Genomic DNA, 23,048 nt, shown 5'->3' on the forward strand with positions numbered 1-23,048 from the left:
AAAACATGGCAATTGTAGGGGCCAGATCCTGATCTGCAGACCCTTCTCGCTAACCCCACCTGCATGTGTGCACACATAGACTCGTGCAAACATCTCTGGCAGTTCAGCAGTTGCCAAGCTCTCCCTGCTTGCTCTGGTATCTCTGGTGCTGGATGGAAGCAATGGGAATGTTATGCCGTTGTTGCCCCTTGAGGATGGGAGATGTGTTTGTGTATGAGAGAGAGGGAGAAGTGGAGGCGTGACTGTGAGGAGGAGTAACTTATTTGCTTCAGCACCTTGTTGCTTATCTGTCCTGGTATCCAGAGGCAAGCCTGCTTTCTTCTGTGGGCTCCAGCCACTTTCCCCCCCTCCCCGGCTCTAAAGGTAATAGTCAGGTAGACCTGCTGCCCAATCTGCAAGCTGCCAAAGGGACTGAGCCAGCACACCAATAGACCATGCTGCTCCCAGTCTGACTAATCCTATGCAAGGAGTCCTTCAGACAAATTTTATTTGTTTTCAGTGTAGAGGAAGAAAATTGGCTAAAAATACACAGCAAGAGACTAAGAAGAGGAATAGGGAAAAAAGGGGAAATGGGCTAGCAGACAGAACCTGTGGACATGCCAGTTCAAATGGCTCATTGCTGGCATCCTCAGTCCTACAGGAGATATGTCAGTCAAGAGCTGCTTGCCTGCTTGATCTCTCTTCCTAGATAGGACATAGCTGTCACTCTCAAACCGGTTTCTTGCTTGGTATCCTGTTCTCTTTCAGTAACAACTGTCACTCAAAAGGCATTTTCTGTGGTGGATGTCTGTGTGTGATTAGTCATTAAGCAATGCCATCACTTCTGCTGCAGTGACCATTCTCGCAGAAGGGAAAGCCCACTGCTTTGTTGTCTGGTCCCTTTCTTTCTCTTTCTGATTTTTGAAGGGACTGTTTAGTTTTGGTGCAAATATAAAGGTGAGTGGTCAGATTCTAAATTAGTGGACTCAAACAGCTGTCAGTGATTCAGTGTCTATGCAGAGTCTGTAAAAATTCTGATTAAAAGGATGCTGTTGTAATGCTAGAGCATTTGTTGCAGCATCTCATTACAATGACAATTTAAATGATGGCAAAAGAGGAGATTATTTTAGGGCAAAGGGAAAAAAGATACTCTTTTGCTAACATCTGGAATAAACAGGATTATATGTGAGCTGATGGGAGGTGGACAGAGCAGCTGAGGAGAGAAAGTCATTGGCACTGCTGATGTCATGTCATGTTATGCAAGAGAGTAAGGACATTGATACAGAAAGAAGAAGGAAGCTGTGAGAAAAGACAAAGTAGGTAGAGAATCCTTGAGATGAAGGGAGAACAGTCAGTGTTTCTGCTGTTACAGGCAGTCGTCATTTGGATTTTAGAATTCTAATAATGCATTTTTGTACCTAAAAGTAATTGATTGTCATACCAGTCTCTGCACCTCACTGAAGACGAATACCAGGATTACTGTGTTCTTTGCAAACAGCAAGACAAAGTGCAAAGAAGATTAAATGCCTTTCCCAAGGATCCACAGCAAATTATTGCAGAAGAGAAGAACTGGACATTGTACAATGAGCTGTGAACACCTCAAGGAGTGTGTTCTCTCTACTGAGGAATCAGTGGACAGGCAAGGAAGAGAGAACAAAATGTTTGAGTTTTTTCCCCAGTTGCGTTGAGTTGAAACACCTGAAACTTGTGAAGAAAATGTGAGCATCACCAGTAGTCAGACTAGTGGGAGAAGGTGTAGAATATCATTTTACAGCCATTATACTGCAGGATGCAGTCTATCTGGATTGTTTTGCATTGGGTTTGCACAGACAAGAATTTCAGTGCAGGGCAACCTTTTCTGTAAAATATGCAGATGATGGCTGTGCTGGGAGAAGCTACACTTAGAATGGCAAAGAGGAACATCCCCTCCACCTCCTACCACCATACGAGAAGATACAGAGAGAGGTATGTGCCAAGGGAAGCAAATGAGATTCAGCTTTGAAAAATGCAAGTTCAGTCATCTGGGGACATGTAAGCTCAAAATACAAATACTATCAGAGGCATATAAAGCAGCATAAATTTGAAATAGAGTGGGATGTGATACTGAGCAGCAGAACAGTCACAATTTTGCTGTGAAAGACAGCAAAAAACCATCACAAACTGAGGAAGCTTTGGCTCTGTATGCAAAGCCATAGTGATGTTACTTAAAAAGACGGTAATTTATTTCTTTACTGCTTCATACCTGAGAGTATGGAATTATTTTTGCTGTCTGTTTCCTTTATAAAACAAAAAGCCCCCAAAAGATAAAAAAGCCAGCAGTCTTTCTCCAGAATTGCTCAAAATAGAAGAGCAGGTGTCACTGAAACGTGACAGGTTGCTAGAACTAAGAGGACAGTTTTTACCTCTGATTTTATATTAAAATTTGCATAACTGTCCTCTACATTTGGGGCCTAAGCATTGCTGAGCAATCTTGTTGAAGTGAATGAGAACCTGCCTGTTCATAGAGGCATTGGAGGAGGCTTGAAGGGTGAATACGCTGTGTGATGGTAGTAGAGTCAGGGAAGAGACTTGAAGTTCATGTAAAACGAGTTCAGGCATTTTAAAGAAATGAGTGACTAAGGGTTCAGAACCAAACTTCTCAGACTGCAGGGAACCAGAGTTCTTTGACCTCTGAGGAGGACAGAAGCTTTTATCTCTCTTTGTGTTTAAACCCCTATGTCCTGGAGATGCAAACTCACTGCAGTCCTGAGGGTATTGCAGGGTGTGGTGCTAACAGCCTGAGGAAAGGGGATGCTTTCAGCAAATCTGGAGCTGGTTTGAAAGAAGTAACAAGCAAAAGAGGAATAAAAAACCCCAATCCAGCATATTGCCAAGGCAATAGTGACAATATTCTCTTCCAAAGAGGTGAATTGATGAGAAAGCACAAGAAGATCTCATCTGAGGCATTGAGATAGAGCTCCGTGCTGGGGAAAGTGTTAGCTCTTTCTAGTCTCCAGCAATGAAGAACTTTTCCCAGATGGGAATGGGCATTGTGCTCTCTGTTTCTCATCTTTGTTTAGAGTCAGAGGGCATGCAGCAGCACCCTTTGCTAGCTGCCCCCAGGCGAGTCCCACAGTCAGCTTCCTGCCTGTGGGTCTTTGTAAGGTCCGGCTGAGATGCCATAGCTCTCTGGGATACTCCCAACTGCTGTTGGGTTTCTGTCAATGAACCCTGCTTACATGGGCAAGGTCACTATTTCCACTTTACTGGAGTTTGGTATTCCTGCTGTAATCCATAGCATAGCAGATTTCTATCAGTCCTAACATTGTCATCATTGTGGCAGCTCACAAAGAGTGTCTTTTTCCTCCCTGGTCCCTGCAGTGTTCTGAACCGCACCCCTCTCAGTCTCATCCAGGAGATCATTTTGGTAGATGACTTCAGCTCAGATCGTAAGTATGAACCTATTTCCTGTGCATTGATTTCTTCCCTTCTGTTTTCCTGCTTTTTGTTTGCTGTTCAGTCTCTCTCCCTCAGATTCCCTCTTGTCTGTATGAAAAAGGAAAGAAAGGAAATTTTTCTGTTTTTAATGTCCATGCTTGGCAGAGGCCAGAGCTTCTTCCTCTCTTTTCCTTTCCATTGGGTCTTCCTTTTCAGTCAGCTTGGCAGTTTTGCCTGGGTTGCCAGAGAACTCTGTCTAGGTTCATGATGCACCATTTGGTGGGGTGATTAGATATTTATGTAGCAATGGTGTACATGTGTAGAGTGGGTAATTACAGACCAAGAGAGAACAAGATGATACAGTGGAACCTACAGAAAACTGCTGGCTGTGGTCCTGGAGGCAGACCAGGGCAAGACTATCTGCCTGCCTCCCTGTGTCTAGGATCCCATGTGTCCCTGTGGGAAGCTCTGGACAGGTTATTGCTTTGGGCAGCACCATACCTTCTTCTGCAGCTTGGCACAGGGATGGAGTGTCTACCACATGAGTTCCACCAGGTCTGCTGACTGGAGACTGTGGACTCTTTTCCATCTGTACAGTTGTTCTTGCTCCTGGCTGTTGTGTAGTAGTGGTGAGGTGGTGGACTTCTTGCCTCTCCGATGATGTGTGGTAGATTGAAGGACAATCTAGGTATGCACCATTTATAATAATTGATAATCGCTCCTTCAGAACACTTTACAGATAGCTGTGAATGCCCACCTTGGCCTGCTGAGGTAAGGGAGCAATGCTCTTTTGATTTTGCAGCTAAATACTTAACATAACTTTGGCCAAAGAAAACCATTTTTAAAGGTGGATGTTGAGATGAGGAGTTTAAGTTTCTAAGGGCTTTACAGTGTGATTTGAATAAGTACTGAGCTGTGCCCAGCTGTAGAAGCTTGGTGTTTCTGAGCACTTCCAACAAACAATCCTAAGTGTTCTACACTCAGCACCTAAAAATTTCATTCTCAGTGGGCAAAGTGTTCCAGATCAACACTGATGGATTTCTAGTACCTGTTCTGCACAGGACTCATCAAAAAACTTGCATTTAGTCTCCTAGCTAAATGGAAAGAATTTTAAAAAGCTCCATCCTATGACAGCTCTCATTTTTTCAGTGGCAACTGAATATTTATGGATGTAGCCACTCCCTGGAGACATCTCCATGGAGGTACTTTAGTATATGTTTGAGGTCTGACACTTTGCCTTAAAACCTGCCTCAGTTTCTCCAAAGACACTTAGAGTCTGTCTTCTCTTCCAAGTAGCTACAGGCAGAGTGATATGCTCCACTCCTGCAGAGTGAATTACTTCATAAGGATTCTCATACCTCAAGTTGTGACTTGGCCAAGATGAGATCATTGCAGAGGTCCAGCAAAATCGGGATACTCTGTAATTTCAGAGCACCTGCCACTTCCCTTGGATGATGCAGCAGCTGCCAAAGTGCCCATATAAGAGCAGTATTTCAGATTGAATGTATCCTTGAGAATGGAAATGCTTGTACAGGAACGTGCTAAGAGATGCACTTTGGCTAAGGGCCTTTGCATTCTCCCCAGAGTGCTCAGTCTGTGGGAGGATGACAGCAGGAAAGGAGAGTCATAAGACATGAAAAGGAACGTGGAATAAACTTGGAAACTGGGGTGAACTTTGTGAAGCAAGAAAAAAGTGCAAGTTAGAAATTACTGTCATCTCTGCTACGACAGGAATAGAGAGTGGATGACAGAGGATTAAAGACTTAGTGCTCACTGGTGCAGCTGGGCTGGAGTAGGTAACTGTTCCTCTTCATCATCTTCCCTGGGCAATGTAAATGAGAGATGCCAGGAGCTTCTGGCAAGATGCCAGCAAAGCCCTGGGTCAGGCACCCATGTGTTAATGCAGTGGTGTCTTCAAGGAAGTAGGTCACATCTCTGTGGTCTTTATTAAATAAAATCAGGCAGAAACTGCCCTGAGAACAAATGGTGGGAAATGCCCAGGTGAGCCACTGAAGGCAAAGGGAGCAGATAAGATCACTTTGTGTGACAGAATTCTCTTTTCCTTGGCACTTTGGTCATTTGCAGCCCAGACTCCCAGTGTTCCCTCCATTTCATCAGTGCCTGGTGCCACGCTGCCAGCACATGCTCCCTTGTTCTTGTGAACTGTTGAGCATGGGAGTCAGAGGTGTGGCTGCCCAAAGGATTGGAAAATGTAGGCTTAGCTGTCTGAGGAGGACAGCAAGAAGACAGTGCACTGCAGTGTACCCTTTAGACAACAGGATTAAGGCCATCAGGCTGATTAATGTGGTGTTAAGACAAAGTAGAATTTCCCCTCCCATGGAAAAGCAGGAGAACAGTTAATTGGGGCTCTCTGTTGAAGCCAAATAATTCATGCATGTGTGCCAAATATGTTTTTTTTCCTTCCCTAAGCTGAGGACTGCCAGCTCCTTACCAAGATCCCAAAGGTCAAGTGTCTACGAAACACGCGCCGAGAAGGTGAGTGTGGAAAGCTTTGTAGGTACAAAGATTTTGCATATTTTCCCACAGGACCCTGTTTGCCTGACAGCTGCTTACATGTTATTTCTTATAGTTACAGTTTGTTTTTTCAGTGTAAGGGTTTGGTATTCTAGTTCGGAAGCTCTGTGGAGGGAGGCTTATCAACTCTCAGGCTTCAGGGCTCTCATTTCACACTCAAAATAATGAGAAGTGGTGTTCAGAGGCCCTGGCTAGAACAAAGACCACATTTTAAGATCTTTATGAATTAAGATGTAGGTGTAAGTCTTGTCCTTTTAAACTCAGTGCAAGGTAACAAGCCATGTAGGGGATTGTGGGAGAAGGAAAAACAATCATATATCTATCATAAGGAGATACAATTAAGGAAAGTTTTTTTCTCATGTATCTCCTACATGCATAAATGGTAAGTCTGACTCTCCCAGCTGCTCTTTAGTTTAACTCACATCTGCTGGCTTATTTATAAAGCTGTCAGTGTGCAGCAGGCCTGGAGTGAGGATCTAGAATGAGAGACAAGAACCACTCCTTAGTTCACGAGGAGCATCCCACATAGTGAGATGGTCTGTGTCTGTAAGGAAGTAAGGATACATCTGAGAGGCAGGCTGGTATGTCTGTCTGCAGGACAGAATAAAGGACAAATGGGAATAAAGCAGATAAGCAGAAACAAAGGCAAAAAGAGAGAGTAGAATTTGGTCATGGGGAATTGGTAAGAGGCGTCATGGTGCTCAATGGGAGACACAGCAAGCAGGCAGCAGCAAGGTATCTGTAGGGGCAGCTGAAGAGAAGGAGCCAGGTGAAAGTTCTGTGTCATGGACAGAAGCGACAGGAGAAGTCATTCTTTGTGTGCTGGGAGGGCTCAGCTGACTGTCCCTAGCAGATGCCCTGCTAAAGCTGCTCTCTGCTGCTGATGGAGATGTGATATAGAAGAATCACCTGCTCTTCCCTTGTAATGGCCACACAAAGTATTTATTCTGAAGGAGGCCCAACCGTTTCCCTTCCTAACCTTCCTGCTCCTTTGCTGTCCTTTCCTCACTGTAGGGCTGATTCGCTCTCGGGTGCGAGGAGCTGAAGTGGCCACTGCTGACATTCTCACCTTCTTGGACAGTCACTGTGAAGTAAACAGTGAGTGGCTGCAGCCAATGCTTCAGAGAGTGAAAGAGGTGAGCACCGTGTTCCCCTCTGGGATGGATGGAGCTGACCTGTCTTGTGCTCTGGTGGATCCTCTGCCCTTGCATGCCATCAGCAGTAGTGGTGAGAACAAAGCTTGCCAAGGTCTGCAGGATGTTACAGAGGACAGTACAGCCTGAGCTAGATGGGCAGGAGATCCCTGGTGGGCTTGCCAGTGTGACAAGGCAGGAGGTGCAGAGTGATGGAATGCAATGGTGAATGCTGGAACCATCAACTTGTACCTCGTGTCTCCTGGAAGTGTCGTGTTTCCTAGTCCTGTTCACCTGCACACACAGGACAACCACTTAGGCAGCATATACTGTGCAACTTTTCCATGGTTTCTGTCTCCCTTCTTGCTGCTGGACCCTTGCTTTTGCCTTGTCACTGCCAAAATTTTCCTTCCATTGATGTTCCCATGGAGCTGCGAACATACACTACCTGCATGCAGACAACTTTCTAGCACAGAGGAGCTGCCTGTGAGTGCAGGAATGTCCATTTGATAGTTCACTTGACAAAGGATTGATGTGAGGCTGTAAGAGTGAAAATGAGGTAGAAGTGTTAGCAGCTGTCACCCTGACTGCACTGTACAGCTGGAGGGGAAGACATACAGCTCTGCTGTAAGAGAAGGCAGGGGAGAAGTGATGGGAGAAGTCAAGCCATGTTTGCAAGTGGCTGTGATTGATACCCTCTCAAAGGAGGATACCATGGATTAGTGGACCCCAGGAGAAGGGGTGGAGACTTCAATGGTACTTTGTTCACGTTTGATTGGCTTAATATGAAGGAGGGCAAGACAGTGAAACTTGAGGATTGATAACTTAAAAGCTTCTGCTTTTTATTCCTGTTCAGTAAATTCTCTATCTCTGAAGCCCATAAATGTTTATTTTGCTGTTGGTCTTTAAGTTAAGCTACAGGAGCAGCAGCATAGGGGTCCCTAAGCGAAAGAACCTCTCCAGTTTCTTCAGAGAAGAATCTAAATTGCAAAACCTTGGGTGCTGACTCTAGTACACTGATTTTGAGTGAGCAGATTTCAAGACAGCCTATTTCTGACATACTTCCTACCTTTCTGATATGCACCCTAGTTCAGATTTCAGTCTTTCCCACCCAGTCCTGGCATTCACTGGTTGGAGTAATGGCTGACACACCAGACTGCCAGGTCGGTGCTAAGGGTTTCAGGCTGGGCAAACACACTCTGCTTGGGCAACCATCACAGCACGGAAGAGAATAATAACTCTCACCTAGGATGTGCCATCCTGACCATGTGTGGTCCATCAGGAGGAACTATTGCAAGGCACTAAATGAAGGTTTGATGGGAAAGGCATGGAGCTGGCAGCTGTTCGATAACAGGGCGCTGTTTCTGGTATTGCCAGCTCAGTTTCAGCTTGTATGTCAGCTGTCACAAGACTGTTTCTAATGCCCTGTGCCATGATGTTGAAAAACTGTTAAACTACTAAAAGGATTGCAAAGGGAAACTGTAAATATCTATACCACTTAATGACAATAAAGTACTCACAATATCTTAATATTCTAATGTACCTAATGTATTATATATATTATAATGTTTGCAATATGATTCTTAAGTATGGGGTCTTGATTCATAGTACATCTTAGGAAGATGCTTTCTTAGGAGCTTGATAATTTCTAGGCTGACGATTACGAGTTAATTCAAGGATGGCTGAACAGAAAGCATGCTGTCAGTAAATATCAAAAGCAGGCACAAAACTGTTGGAACAGTGATTCATACTTTGTGACTTGGGCAGGAAATAAAGAGCTTTTTCTTAGCAGCACTTCTGGGTGTTGGGGTCCAACTCCATTCCCCACATTCAAGGAGTGCAACTGGCTAGCGCCCACCATCTCCATGTTTGAACGTAGTGGCCACTGTTCCCTTGTGCAGCCACCAGAACTGTACTGGAGAAACCAGACAAAGATTTACATGTGCAGCTTTGTGTGGCAAGTTTTATGTTTTCTGATCTCTGGCATCTTTGCCAGATATTAAAGAAAAATCTGATTTTTCCCCCCTTTCTCTCTCTCCCTCAGGATTATACCCGAGTGGTGAGTCCAATCATTGATGTTATCAGCCTGGATAATTTTGCCTACCTGGCAGCATCAGCAGATTTGAGGGGAGGTGGGTATAATGAATGACTTATGTAAGTTAGGCCTGAGAGATGGTGCATGAAAAATAAACTATGTTCTCTTCAGCTTTCCAAGAAAACAGAGTGATGGTCTTTCCTGAGGGGTTCTCTGTCCTGTTTTCTCTGCAACTTGCAAAGTCGTTTGCAGAATTAGAACAAAACTTGTGTTTTCCTCTTGAACTTGCATCAGTGTTGTAACATGTTGCAATCTTAGGGCTTAGTTAATTGATGAGATATGTCACCATGCCCTGTTTATGCTGCCTGTACACTGGAGTCTGACAGGTACTTTCAGTTGCTGCTTTGATCTGCCAGGCTATCTCATGGCGTCTTCTGAAAACCATTTTCACCTCTCTCCTCGCAGCAGAATGCCCTGCAGCTGTTCTGTGGTCACTGGTGCACTTCTACCTATTCTGTGGCCGGGGTTCACTTCTGCACTGCTTGCCAGCCAAAGGCTACCTGTTCTCTGGCTACTCTTAACAATGATATAAAGTTAGTGACTGTGCTGTGCTCAACTATCCACACAGGCCAACTCTAATTAAATGGTACTCTTGAAAGAGGTGATGGTTACAATGATCTTCAGGCCTTTGTTCCCAGAATACATCACATCCCACAAAGTCCTTTATTAAACCTCATGACTGTGGCAGATAGAGAAGTGTAAGACAGACTGGCCAAAATACAATTATGTCTCACTCTGACAATACTCTCCTGAAGATGTGGAGTGAAACTGAGATGTCTGTAATGCCAAGGGGTAACAGTGCCAAGACAGAAGCTGGTGTGATATCTACATTAGGATAGACTATTGTCATTCGGGTAAACTGTGAGGCAGATTAGGGAAGGAACAAAGAGATAGCATGTGATGTGAAGGTGGAGACTATCACTGAAGCCTGTAGTATTATTTTTACAACAACAAAACAATTGGACATGTCTTTTTCCTTCTCAGGGTTTGACTGGAGCCTTCACTTTAAGTGGGAGCAGATTCCTATAGAGCAGAAAATGTCCAGAACAGACCCAACTCAGTCTATAAGGTAACTGATGGACAGGGTACAGTCCTCCAAGTGCCTTTGCCAGGCCTTCACCTGTGTGGCAAGGAGAGTACAGGGACTGCCTTGCTGAGGACAAAATGCCACAGAGTTCACTTGATGTTGACAAACTCTTCATGTTATTTTCTGAACGCATTGAGGTCTGTACCTTAAATGTGAGACTGTTACTCTCTGAATACTGTAAGAATAGGAATTACATACTATCATGCATACTGCCTCTACAGGTCATCTCTTCTATATGGTTATTCATGTGGTCTCCCTCACTCAACACTCTGAATGCCTCAGAAATCCCTTTGGGATTTTTTAATTACCTCCATCTTTCAGGTGAAAACTTAGAGTGAAGCAGACAGTTATCCAGCAAGCGTAAAACAGATGAGAGAACTGAATCTTACTGAGTAATGTGGGCACAGAATTATTCTCACCTCCTAAATCTGTATCTCCATGGACAGAAGAGACTCTGTTGGCTGATATAGTTGTTGCCAGCCTCACTGCAGTGTACATGGCTCTGAAACATGTAGTACATAACAAATCCTGATATGAAAAGTCACAGTGTTTGTCTGTATAGACAGACAGCTCCCTATTTGTAATATAAAAGTATCATTTAATTCCTCTATGTAATTTCTGAGCCTTTGTTTTGCACTCCAGAGGCAACCAGCTTGGTAATAGCAGAGCAATACATGCAACAGCCTGTCACACCATGTCTAATTGTTGAACACAGTCATCAGACAGTGCCCCTGTCACTCCTTCACACTATGACTATTTGTGTAAATGCAAAAGACACAGTGTTATTGTTGTAATGCTTGCAGGACTGTCTGACAAAGGCAGGAGGATGATCTAGTGAGGGGCATCTCAGAAACCTGCTGCAGGTTCATGTCCCAGCTCTAATATTTTTCACTTTTAAATGAGGTACAATTTGTCAGGCCTGGATAAATTGTCTGCCCTCTAAATTATGCTTGTGGTGATACATATACCTGTGATTATTTTGTGGGGGCTTCTGTTTTCTATTCCAGAACCCCTGTCATAGCGGGAGGCATCTTTGTGATTGACAAGTCCTGGTTTAACCATCTTGGAAAATATGATACTCAAATGGACATCTGGGGAGGAGAAAACTTTGGTAAGTTTAGGGTGGTTCAAGGGAATGACACACTAGTACAGAACCTCTTCCTTGTCTTCATTGCTTAGCAGAACTCTTTTTTTGAGAAATGTGATCTGCATATCAGTGTACGGTTAGGGACATGGTCAGGTTATCCCCATGATGGTCAGAGCTGTTACTGCTGTCAGCATAAGGTAAATGGAGACTGTAAAGCATAAAGTAAATGGCTACACATTCTTACAGGCATATGTGCTATTATACAGGTGCTTCCACAGTATAGAAAAGAAGGACTAACCTCCTGATATTTAAATTGTTGCTTGTTTTTGGAGAATATTCCTCCACTTCTTCATATGACAGTCTGTGCTGCCCCAGCTCTGAAGTGGACAGCCACTCCTGCAGTCTCTTTTCTTACACCTTTTTCTCTCGCAGATAAGTCTGAGTTGCTTTCCCAGCTTGACTGGTCAGAAAGATATTTTTCCTAATAAAACAAGCCTCTTTGTAAGTGGAATTTGGTTACAAATAGATTCAGAATGCAAGCATTTAGAAGCAGACTAGGGGACCACAAACATGTGAGGCATTCAGAGGCCCAGTGTAGTCTGTCCACTCAAGTCTTGTTACATGGCATGGTACTTAAACCCATCTCCTTGCGCTTAATGGTGACACAGATATTCCAGGAATCTCTCTTTACCCCCTGTGAAGGGATGCTACAATGTCACCAGGTGTTAATGACAAAGCAAGAAGAGGTTCATGGAGACCTCAAGTATTCGGGGCATTGATTTAGAAATGGTGTGCGAGTGGAGCCAAGGAGATAAAAGCCTTATGCTGACTTGCACTGACTTAAGCAGACTTTTCTGTAGCTAACACTGCCAAAAAAAATTCTATCTCTACAACTTTCATAAATGTAACAGATTTGTAATAAAACCCTTTAAAGATGATTTTTTGGGTGTTTTCTGGCACCTGGAGGAAGAACCTCCTCAGGAAGAGAAAACTTTTGTTTTTCTGAATACAGCTGGGAGAACTGCTTCTTTCTGAAGTGTTTTCTGAAACCAGGAAATAATATTTTGTGCTGATAATAGAATATCGAAGAACCACATTTTAAAAGCAACATATCTAATAATGAGTGCTCGTGTCTTTTGTTTTCCCAGGTCTTGCTTCAGTTTTATGATATTCATTATATTAAAAAGAGATATTAAATGGCATCTCAGCAGTGCCATTAGCATCAGCTAAGCACTGAGGCAGAAATAACAGGAAGCCTTTACTCGGGCATGAAGATCCCATCTCTTTTGTCCCTCAGACTCCTCTTCACAGCCAAACTCGACTCCTTGCTGTCACTAGCTCTGCTCCAGCTGCAGAGCCAGCTACTTGACCATTCTGCCGGCCCCTGAGTTGCAACTATGTAAAAGTTGTAAACCCCAAGGATTGAGAAAAAATATTTCTTTACATTTTTGTTTGTCTGCTTCTGCCCACCTGGGAGCCCAGTGCTGTTGTTTGGTTGGTGTGTCAGTAGCATGATGGCAAGCAGGGCTCTCTGCCATAGGTAACAGTAAATTATCTGCCCTCTCACAGCCATTCTTGCATGTAGAGCTGATCAAAACCTCCACAGAATTCCTTATTCTTCTTGAGATTGCCCTTGTAAAGCCTGGCAATGTCTGGGCCAGGCTATGTGGGACTCAGCCACATGTACAGGGCTTGCCAGCTTTGCCTTGTTACTTGGCTTTCCTGTAAATTCTGTGTCTCCCATCACTTGTCTCTTATCCTCCATTGAGCCTGTTGCTGTTTAATGCAGAGGGATAGAAGCCAGCCTGTATCTGGCAATAAAAAGTATTAATTTTGCCTGAAGAATTCAGAATTGTTAATTTACCCTCTTAAAAAAAAGTTTACCATACTTAATTGAAAACTGGGGTTTTTGATAAAGGAAAACTATTGATAGTGTTCTGAAACAAGATTTTTACTAGAAACTAAAATTTTGAGTAGAAAGAGACTGTTTAAATTAGGTCATCATTTGTAGATGAGGTGGGAGAGTGGTTCTGACTAATTTGTGTGGGTGGAACAGGCCATTCCCTGCCCACAGAGGCCATTTTTAATAAACTTCTTTGAAACCTTTTTTGTGTGAGGAAACAGGATAAGAGAATATATAGGAAGGGCAGAGAGTTGGATGAGCTCTACATATGCAGCAGGTACACAGAAATGATCAGGCAGCAATTACCAGCTGCTTAAATATCTTTCCAACTGGATGTGAGCTGGTAAATCCCTTTTTTTTCCATTCTAATGAGGAAAAGCCACAGTGACTAAGTAATTTAAAACATGATAGACTAGGTCACATCCTGAAAAATACACAACAAAAAGTTCTTCCCTAGTTTCCATCAGAGAATGAATGGAAATCCTTAATAAACTACGTTTGGTCTCTGTATTCTCTGATGTGTCAAAAATCTGCATTCTTTTGCCTCTCTTCTTTAAAGAATTGTATCATTTATAAACTTGGACATGCAGTCTGTGTTTCTAAGATGGCAGGAGAAATCCTCTCTTGGAAAATGTACAAGACTCTAAGTTACACATGCTAGACTGAGAATTTTGGTTTTGTTGTAGGCCGGAGTGAGTCAGAACACCATTCCAGGAGGGCACATGCCAGCTGGACACACCACCAGACACTTATGTCTTGGGCTTTTTTTTCCTATGTTTTTAAAAATCTTTCTCTCTTCAAACCTGGAACTGCCAGTTGAAACTGAAAATAATAAGCTCTGGAATAGAGATACAGAGAAACAAGAGATAGTAAGAAATGCCACAAAATACTCTCTAATAAAATGTCGTTTTTTACTTAAAAGCTAGATTAAATACACCATCTCCCTCCACCCTGCTACTCACTGTTTAACAACATCTCTCAATATGCAGAGAGGAAAACAATGGAGAAAGATGAAGGTTGGGAAGATGTTAGTGTGTATCTGTGTTTTCAAACAGCCATTAGATCTGGATGCATAATTTCTTTTTAATTTCTAAACATCAGAACCACATACTTCAGGCATTACTGGAGGGAGATCCCAACTGTGTAAAATTTTTGAAGTAATCAGACTATAAAATGTGAAGCTCTCTTGGTAACGACTACCAGACTACTCAGATCATTTTCCTTCTTCTCACCACCCCATGAAATGCAAGTGGAAGTGATTAACTTGCGAGGACAGACTCATAAGCTTGAGCAAGGTCACATATCTTCTGTGATGCAAATAAATGCCTGTACATCAAAGCTCTGTGTTCTTCTAATGCTTTAACAAAATGTTGAATTGAGCTTCAGGATAGTGTGAATTTCTTCAAGCAGCAGGATTCTCTCCATATTTTCATAGTCATGCTATTAGACTCATATCTGCTCTGAGCAGCTTCCCCAGCAGAGGCAAGTGCTGACAAACTCTAACACAGTCATACACTTTTTTTTTAATTAGTAGCAGAGCCAGCCAGAACAAGAAGCTATTGTATGGTGGATAGCATAGAGATATGAGGGAGAGGACTTTGCTCTAAGACATGACTCCCTATGCCCTCAACTTATTCTCTTCTTTCTCCTGGTCTTCTAAATTCCCTTTCTTCCTGACATTATTTGATTTACAGAAGAAATTCTTCATTTTTCAGTTTTGTCTACATGCAGGGATGAGAGTTACATAAGTCTAAAACAAGGTGGGCATGAGAGTGATCTCACTCTGTTGCCAAATGCCATCCTGAAGGTCTGACAGAAACATCAAGGACCTGGTCAAATGCAAAGGTGTCTCACTGAAGCACTCAGGGAACCAAAGAGGAGTGGGACTGGAGAAGGCTAGGAAGTCGTTAAGCCACAAGGGTTGTCTCCATTTTAACAAAGAGAGGATAGTTTCTCCACTCTGACCGTGGTATTGCTTTCCAGATTTTGCTGTTGCAGGCAATACATCTAGAGCAGAGGGACAAGGAAGTGCCCTTCTTAGAACTGCTGCCAATCTGCCTGCATCTATATGACTCTTGGGGTCTCTTCCAGAGCTCTCTTTCCGAGTGTGGATGTGCGGTGGCAGCTTGGAGATCGTTCCGTGCAGTCGAGTGGGACACGTGTTCAGGAAACGCCATCCCTATGACTTCCCTGAGGGCAATGCGCTGACTTACATCAAGTAGGTGTTGGGCAGTTCTTGGTATTGGCCAGATCATCTTTATGTTAGGCATATCTAAATAAGCCTGAATTCTTTGTTGTCTTTGTGGCTTGTAACAGAACAGCTTGTGGCTGAGCATCTGTTCTCAAGGGAAGGATGAGTTGCTGTTTTCTGTGAACAAAACCTGCTTCCTTCTCTGTTGTTTGTATTAGTTGTCTTGTTCCTCCTCAGTCTGCAATGAAGGTGGGGAGCAATACCCCAGAGAGAGACTCTGGCCGTTCATGGATACTGCCCTATGGCATGTGTCTGTGTATTGGCAGTCCTTAGTCATCTCTGTTGTCTCTGAGCTCTGTGTGTTCTGAGATAAGCCCTGAGGACAACTACTAGAGGACAGATGGGAAGGGAAGAGTTGAGACAAAGTGCTTGACAATGGGAGTGGTTAAGCACTGCTTCAGGGCCCCAGAGAGGCAGTGAAATCTCCATCCTTGGAGATTTCAAAACTCAACCAGTCAAGACCCTGAACAACATGACCTAATCTGAAGCTAGTCTTCTTTGGGCAGAATGCTAGAGGTTAGATAGAGGTGCTTTTCCAGCTGAATTATCCCATGGTATTATTCTAGTCCTGGAAAAGGGTTGCGGAAACAAGTGTGATGGTGACAGTCAGGCCAGGTGTCTCTGCAGAGGGAGTATGTGTGAAAAAGTAATGGGAAACTGTGGCTAATGAAATTTTAACTTCCAAACTGAAGCATTCTTGCAAGGCTTTGCAGACTTAACACAAAGTCTCTATCCATCCATACTCTATCCATCAATCTCTTTCCATCCATACTGCCCACTGTGTTTCATGTCTGCGACCATTCCCCACTCCCTACTGGCAGACAAGCCTTAGGTGTGCCCACCCAGTGCCTGATCCCTGGAGGGCAGGTTCTCCAGCAACACTTGGCAAAGCATCTCCTCATCCCCATGCAGGAACACCAAGCGCACAGCAGAGGTGTGGATGGATGAATACAAGCAGTACTACTATGAGGCCCGGCCATCTGCTATTGGGAAGTCATTTGGAAGGTAAGCCGCCACCAGAACTTGGTAGCAGGGTTCTGGTAAACCCCTTGGTAGCAAGAAGTAGTTTTTACATCTTCTCTAACACTAAGTGTGAGAAAAAGAGATGGTCTGACAGGCTGGGTTGCCATGGAGGTTGTAGCTTGAGTGTCTGGTTAATGAGGTTTGCTTCTAATTCACTTTATTTTCCCCCCAGTAACTCTGCATAAATCATTTGTTAGCAGAAGGCCAAAGGGATCTGTAATGAAATTAAAAGGCCAGACATTTTAAGTGGATTGATAGGAATATTTTTTTAACATAACATGCAGCTGTTCTGGAAACACAAACTATGCTGTTACGGGAGTTTAATCTAGAGTTCTGTGCAGATGCAGAATCCCAGGGCAAGCACGGCTTGCTGGCACAGGAGACAGGTTGCTCTTGGTGCATTTCCCTCTTTCTTGTTGAGTGAATGGGTAGTTTGCCTGGTTTGCAGGGCAGGAAAGAACATGGCCAATAGTGAGATGTCTCGTTCAGAAACACAGTCTCTGCAGAACTGTGCTCCTTACAGCTGCTTTGCCAAAGCTGTTTTCAGGCCACATGGGATTCATTGCCATGAGCTTGACTGTTCTCTGTGACCCAGAAATCAGTGATGGACACCAAAACCTGGAATGAGGGGAGAGCTTGTTCTCGGTGCTATCAAACCACTATGACTCCCAAATAAATGTAAAAATCCCAGGGATTCTGTATATCTGTGGGTTGTATCTGCCTGTGAACAAGTGGCTCTTGTTGCATCAGTGTAAGGACTTGGCAAATGTGGTTGTATCTCAGATGTGTAGCTATATGTACTGGGTAATGATGCATCTCCTACTTATTTGATGACAAGCAGGTCACTTTTTTTGCTGTACATTGTGCTTTATTATCATGATGCATTACATATCTTTTTACAAATAACTTTGCCTACCTAATTTATCTGTCCTTAAGCTGACTGCAGCAGCTGGGCTGGGACCAAATAGCAAGTAACCCTGCTCCCTGTGAAGGAAACCAGACTGTTGCATTTTGTACATGGATATATTGTTCATGTGTTTTATGGGCAAAACCTGCAGCCCTATACACACAGACTTCCTAGGGACTTTCCCGGCAGCATTGGTTGAATAAGAGCAGGAGCAAAGTATAAGGCTTTGATTTCAGGCAATTTTTTTACCTGTAGTAACAGCCCTGTGAACCTTAATCTAGAACCATAAAATCTAGATTTTAGAATGCAAATGCCTTTGACGCCATCACTGACAACTGTGCCTATAATGGACCCTTCTTCCTCACAATTTTGGTAGATACAGAATCTAAGTACATTACCTTGAGGTGTGTGGCCTCATGTATGTGTACAATGACCTCTGTGGGCTGAGGATGGCAAGGCACATACAATTGAAATTCCTTCCAACACACAAATGTAATGTTACAACTTGAGGAGAAGAGCTCCTACTTTCACTGCTCACAGAATCACAGAATATCCTGAGTTGGAAGGGACCCACAAAGATCATCTAGTCCAACTCCTGGCATTGCACAGGGCTGTTCCCAAAAGTCGCACCATGTATCTGAGAGCCTTGTCCAAATGCTTCTTGAACTCTGTCAGATGTGGTGCTGTGACCACTGCCCTTGGGAGCCTGTTCCAGTGCCCAGCCACCCTCTGGGTGAAGAACCTCTAATATCCAATCTAAACCTCCCCAGACACAACTTCAGGTCATTCTCTTGGGTCCTGTCACTGGTCATCACAGAGAAGAGATCAGTGCCTGCCTCTCCTCTTCTCTTCATGAGGAAGTTGTAACTGCAACGAGGTCTCCCCTCAGTCTCCTCTTCTCCAGGCTGAACACACCAAGTGCCCTCAGCCGCTCCTCATATGACTTCCCCTCAAGACCCTTCACCATCTGCATTGCCCTCCTTTGGACACTCCCTATGGCTTAATATCTTTCTTACATTCCAGTGCCCCAAACTGCATACAATATTCAAGGTGAGGCCACCCCAGTGCAGAGCAGAGTGGGAAAATCCCCTCCCTTGACCAGCTGGTGATGCTGTGCCTGATGGCCCCCAGGACACGGTTGGCCTTCCTGGCTGCCAGGGCACTGCTAGCTCATATTCAACTTACTGTCAACCAGGACCCCCAGGTCCCCTTCCATGGCACTGCCTTCCAGTCTGTATGAACATCCAGGGTTGCCCCATCCCAGGTGCAGAATCTGTCAGTTTCCTTTCTTGAACTTCGTGTGGTTGGTGATTGCCCAGTCCTCTGATTTGTTGAGGTCTCTGCAGGACCTCCCTGCCTTTGAAGGAGTCACCAGTTCCTCCCAGTTTTGTGTAATCTGCAAACTTGCTCTGTATCCTTTACAGTTCTGCATCCAAGTCATTTATGAAGATGTTGAAGAGCACAGGGCCTAAGATGGAGCCCTGCAGATCCCTACTTGAGGGTGACTGCTTGAGGGAAATCCTCTTCTTTAGCAAGCTAAAGCCAAGCAGATCAGCAATGAGAGGACCACTGCAGCACATGGTTACTGAGGTGTTGAGTTAGTCTCTCTTTATACTCTTCCCCTTTCCCCAAACAGCTTAAGGACAAATAACTAAGTTCTCCAGGTTGGAAACCCAGCCTGAGCCTAGGGCTGCTGCAATGAGCTAAAGACGTTCTTTAGCACATACAGATTAATCGTATGTGGGCACCTGAACACAAACACTTTCTAGGCCTTTTCAGCAACAGATCATTATGCAGTTTTCATGGTATGCTCCTACAGGGGCACCAGGAAGCAGGAGTGCTTTCCTGGTCCTACAGTAGTTTTACTGCAATGTATTATTTAACAAGGTAGGACCTGGGCCCTGCCAAAGGAAGCACAAGAACAGCTTTCTAAGGTGTTTGTGTCTTTCATTTCTATTTCCTGCCACTTGCCTCTCTTCTGCTTTTCACCTCAGGTCACTGTAATGCTCTGAACCCAGCAACAGGGATGTGGGAGAATGAGTAATGGCAAAAAGTCATATAATCTTCCTCAAACCTCCAGGCCAGTCTTCATTGTTCCCCTTCCTCCTGCTCACTGCCTTGTCCTGTGTTTCCAGTGTTGCAGACCGAGTGGAGCAGAGACGCAAACTGAACTGTAAATCCTTCCAGTGGTATCTGGAGAATGTCTACCCTGAGCTCAAGTGAGTCAGTTCTTCACTTGTAGAAATCTCTGAAGAATCTGGGAGGTGGGTCACAATGAGAAGCTGCGACTTGAAAGCAGTGGACAAAGGAAGGACTTATGCTTGGATAAGGTTGTCCTTTTTTCTCTCTTCTTTTTGATGAGAAACCTCATGTGTTTTCCTGGCCTATATCATAACAACTCTGCAAAAGGTTTGTTGCTCCTGCCTCCAGGAGCCTTCTGCTTTGCCCCAGACAGCTGTCCCTTGGAGATGTGCAACAGTGGTGTTTTCAGAGGTGGAGGGTGCAGGCAAGTGCCAGAGCACTACATCCCTTCCAGTTACAACTTGGTCTCTGCCTGTTGGATGCTCTGGAGGTAGTTGAGCCAAGTAGAGCTGGACCCCCTCAGTGCAGAGCTGTGCATGGTTCAGAGAAAGCTCCAGTGAATGCCTGTGGCTTCCCCTGCCCTGGGTCAGGATGCAGTAGTGTGTTTTTGCTCAGATGGGAGATAGCCTGTGTAGAGCTGTGTTGTTAGCACATGCTATCCAACACAGCCTGGCTATACATCTTTACATCTCAATCCGTGGCTATCAGGAGTGGAGACTAAAACATCCACTGTAGTCTGGCCTTCATGTCTTACCTGTATTCCTACCAAAGAGACTATGAATATGTGTGAGCACTGGGGAGAAGACTGAAAAAGGGGGAGACAGAAGCAGGGTAATCAGTGTGGATATGGCTTTTTGCTGGAAATGGTCTCTTTCAGAATAATCACATTAAACTGCCTGGGGTATACCTAAAGATCCTAGTATGCCTTCTGAAACAAAAAAGTACCAGTCCTCTGACCAAGTTTTCCTTTGACTTTTGCCTCCTCCAGGTATTTACAGTGGATAGCATAATATTAGTAATTTTCTTTCGAATACAGGGAACTGTGTTTCAGTCAGGGACCAGTTATGACCTTAATGAGTGTGAAAGTGCTTTGGACATTTCTGTGAATGAAGTACCATGCAACTGTCATTTTACTTTAAGGATTCCTGAAAAGGAGTTGATTCCAGGAATAATTAAGCAAGGAGGAAACTGCCTGGAGTCTTGGGCACAGGATACCACAGGGAATATGTTGGCTGCCATGGGAAACTGTAAAGGAACAGTGAACAATCCTCCTGTCACTCAGGTAAGGCAGGCTTCAGTTTAGTGCATTGCTCCTACTTCTACCCTTTTTATTAGCTGAGAATGAAAAGGCATCTCTAGCCTTGATGTGTTTTTATAGAGGTGAATGAAGGAAGAATTTGACCATTTAGAAGAATGATTTTTTTAATGGTAAGCAGAAAAAGAAGGTGTGCCCGTCTCTTAGAGGTTTGTTGGCTCAACAGACTCAACAGTCAGGCACAGAGTAGGAAGTTTCATCACCCAAAGACAAGTAGAGTTTGAATTCTCAGGGGGCTGAAAAGTCTGTGCAGTAGATGTGTGACCAGGGTTTAAGTCATGGAACTCTTCCCACTTGGGCTATTGCTTAGGTGTGTTCAGCTTTCGTTGTCCAACTCACCAGAATTGTCCTGGGGCTGTGCTTGGCTAGTACCTTGGCATGTGGGTAAGAGATATTCCCAGGATCAGAAACATTCCTTGGTCTACCAGTTTAGCTGTGGCTGCAGATTACTTGAATTGTGCTGTTTTACAGATATGTTTCCGTATAAAGCTCAGATAGAATTTCAGTAGCTAAGACCCCAGATGCAGTAATGTGATGCAGCTCTCCTAACTGCAGTGGAGCTGTGCTGGTTTATATGAGCTGAAGATCTGCACTCAACCTCTTCTTTTGGTGATTGAAAACAGCAGGGAAGCAGCTTGAGAAAGTTAAGGGTCACAGTAGGATATTTTATGCCAGAAAACATATTCACATCTGTTAAGTGTTGAAAACTAGTTTGCAGCCAACATTCAATATGCCATTTAATCTGACTCATTGTTTCATGTCATTATTGTTTGAAATCTGTGAAATTTACTGCATTTTGGTTTTTTTTTCCTTGATGAAAGTACAGTAATAATAGTTGATTGGGTTGGACATCCATCTAGTCAGAGGGAAAGATGAGGCAGCTTGTCCTTTATGTGTGCTGATGATATATAGATATGCTGGCATGTGTTTTGCTTTGCTTGACAATCTATAGGTCCAGGATACCTGTTACAGTACATGTCTGCTATATAAAGTATGCAGAAGCAGTTGCACATCTTGTAAATCGGAGCTCAGGGTTCTCCTTGCTTTGTAGGCCTGAATCTGTAAAGCTGCAGAACAAACTGCATGGGATCCAAGGTTAATCTGACATCTCAGATGGTGAGAGGAGCCAGCTGCAGGCTATGAAATGGTCATGATGCACCAAGCCTGAGCATAAACCTCTGATCAGGTGAAGACTGCTGTGGTAGACTTCCCAGGCAGCCTTTTGTAAGAATAGAACAAAGGATAGAGGTTTTTTAAATATCTGATAGAAAAAACTCTTTCTCCCTCATCTGATCACTGTTGTGATCCTAATGGAACCTTTGTTTTTCTTATTCCAAAGGAGTGGGTATTCAGTGACCCTTTAATTAGACAGCAGGACAAGTGTCTTTCCATTACCTCCTTCTCTACTGGCTCTCAGATCACACTGGAAGCCTGCAATCAAAAAGATGGCAGACAGGTAGGTAATGGGTGTGCCTGTTTTTAATCCCTTGGTTGCCACATACCAGTGTTCCTACATCACTGAAGCCAGCAGGGGCAAACCTAGTACTATAAAAGCACATACAAATCCTTTCCATCTCCCTCTCTGATGTGTTTCATAAGCTTGTATGTATGAGATTTGGCAGTTAAATGCACCCTGACACCCGATCCCATCAGATCTCGGAAGGTCAGCAGGGTCAGCCCTGGTCAGTACTTGGATGGGAGACCTCCTGGGAATACCGGGGGCTGTAGGTTCTAGTCCTGAGGACTTCACTGTCACTGTCCAAGCTCGCTCGGCCATGGGAGATGGACCTGAGGAGTTAAAGGGTGGGGCCAGTTCTGCACACGCTGTGCCTCACCTAAAACATCCACTGCACAGGCTGGAAGGGCACACCCACGTGGGGAGAGCCCTTCCCAAAGCTTCGTTCACAAAGCCGAGCCATACATACATACCTACATGTATGAGATTGCTTGCAGTCAGAGCAGGAAGTGCTGTATGTGTGTGTCTGCTCTGCCTGGACCCTCAGCAGCGTGCTTAGCTCCTGCTCAGTAGCACCCCAAACTTTCTTCTTGGATATGTTTGTGTGCAGCCAGATTGGTGCATGGATGGAACACAGCATGAGAGAGGTAGATGAGGTAAATGCTTTGAGAACCCTAAGGGAACAGTGCTGTGTGCTATCATCTGTTTTTTTGTTTGTGAGAGAACTGTGTTCTTTGTGCTGTCTTTGGACATGTGAAGAGACCTTTAAAACTGAGTG

At 44.1% G+C, this 23,048-nt stretch overlaps 1 protein-coding gene across 1 annotated transcript in view; it reads left to right on the forward strand.

The window, feature by feature from the left end:
- GALNT16 (polypeptide N-acetylgalactosaminyltransferase 16) overlaps positions 1-23,048 on the forward strand; it is a 73,638-nt gene that overhangs the window by 41,943 nt on the left and 8,647 nt on the right. Inside the window, exons 4-14 of the mRNA XM_071558177.1 lie at positions 3,340-3,407; positions 5,827-5,892; positions 6,946-7,067; positions 9,109-9,196; positions 10,144-10,228; positions 11,254-11,357; positions 15,328-15,454; positions 16,400-16,492; positions 19,553-19,636; positions 20,640-20,781; positions 22,154-22,270. Of these exons, the coding sequence (XP_071414278.1) occupies positions 3,340-3,407; positions 5,827-5,892; positions 6,946-7,067; positions 9,109-9,196; positions 10,144-10,228; positions 11,254-11,357; positions 15,328-15,454; positions 16,400-16,492; positions 19,553-19,636; positions 20,640-20,781; positions 22,154-22,270 (1,096 nt within the window). The remainder of the gene's footprint in view (positions 1-3,339; positions 3,408-5,826; positions 5,893-6,945; positions 7,068-9,108; positions 9,197-10,143; positions 10,229-11,253; positions 11,358-15,327; positions 15,455-16,399; positions 16,493-19,552; positions 19,637-20,639; positions 20,782-22,153; positions 22,271-23,048) is intronic.

This window comes from Pithys albifrons, chromosome 6 (assembly GCF_047495875.1).
Source record: "Pithys albifrons albifrons isolate INPA30051 chromosome 6, PitAlb_v1, whole genome shotgun sequence".
NCBI lineage: Eukaryota > Metazoa > Chordata > Aves > Passeriformes > Thamnophilidae > Pithys > Pithys albifrons.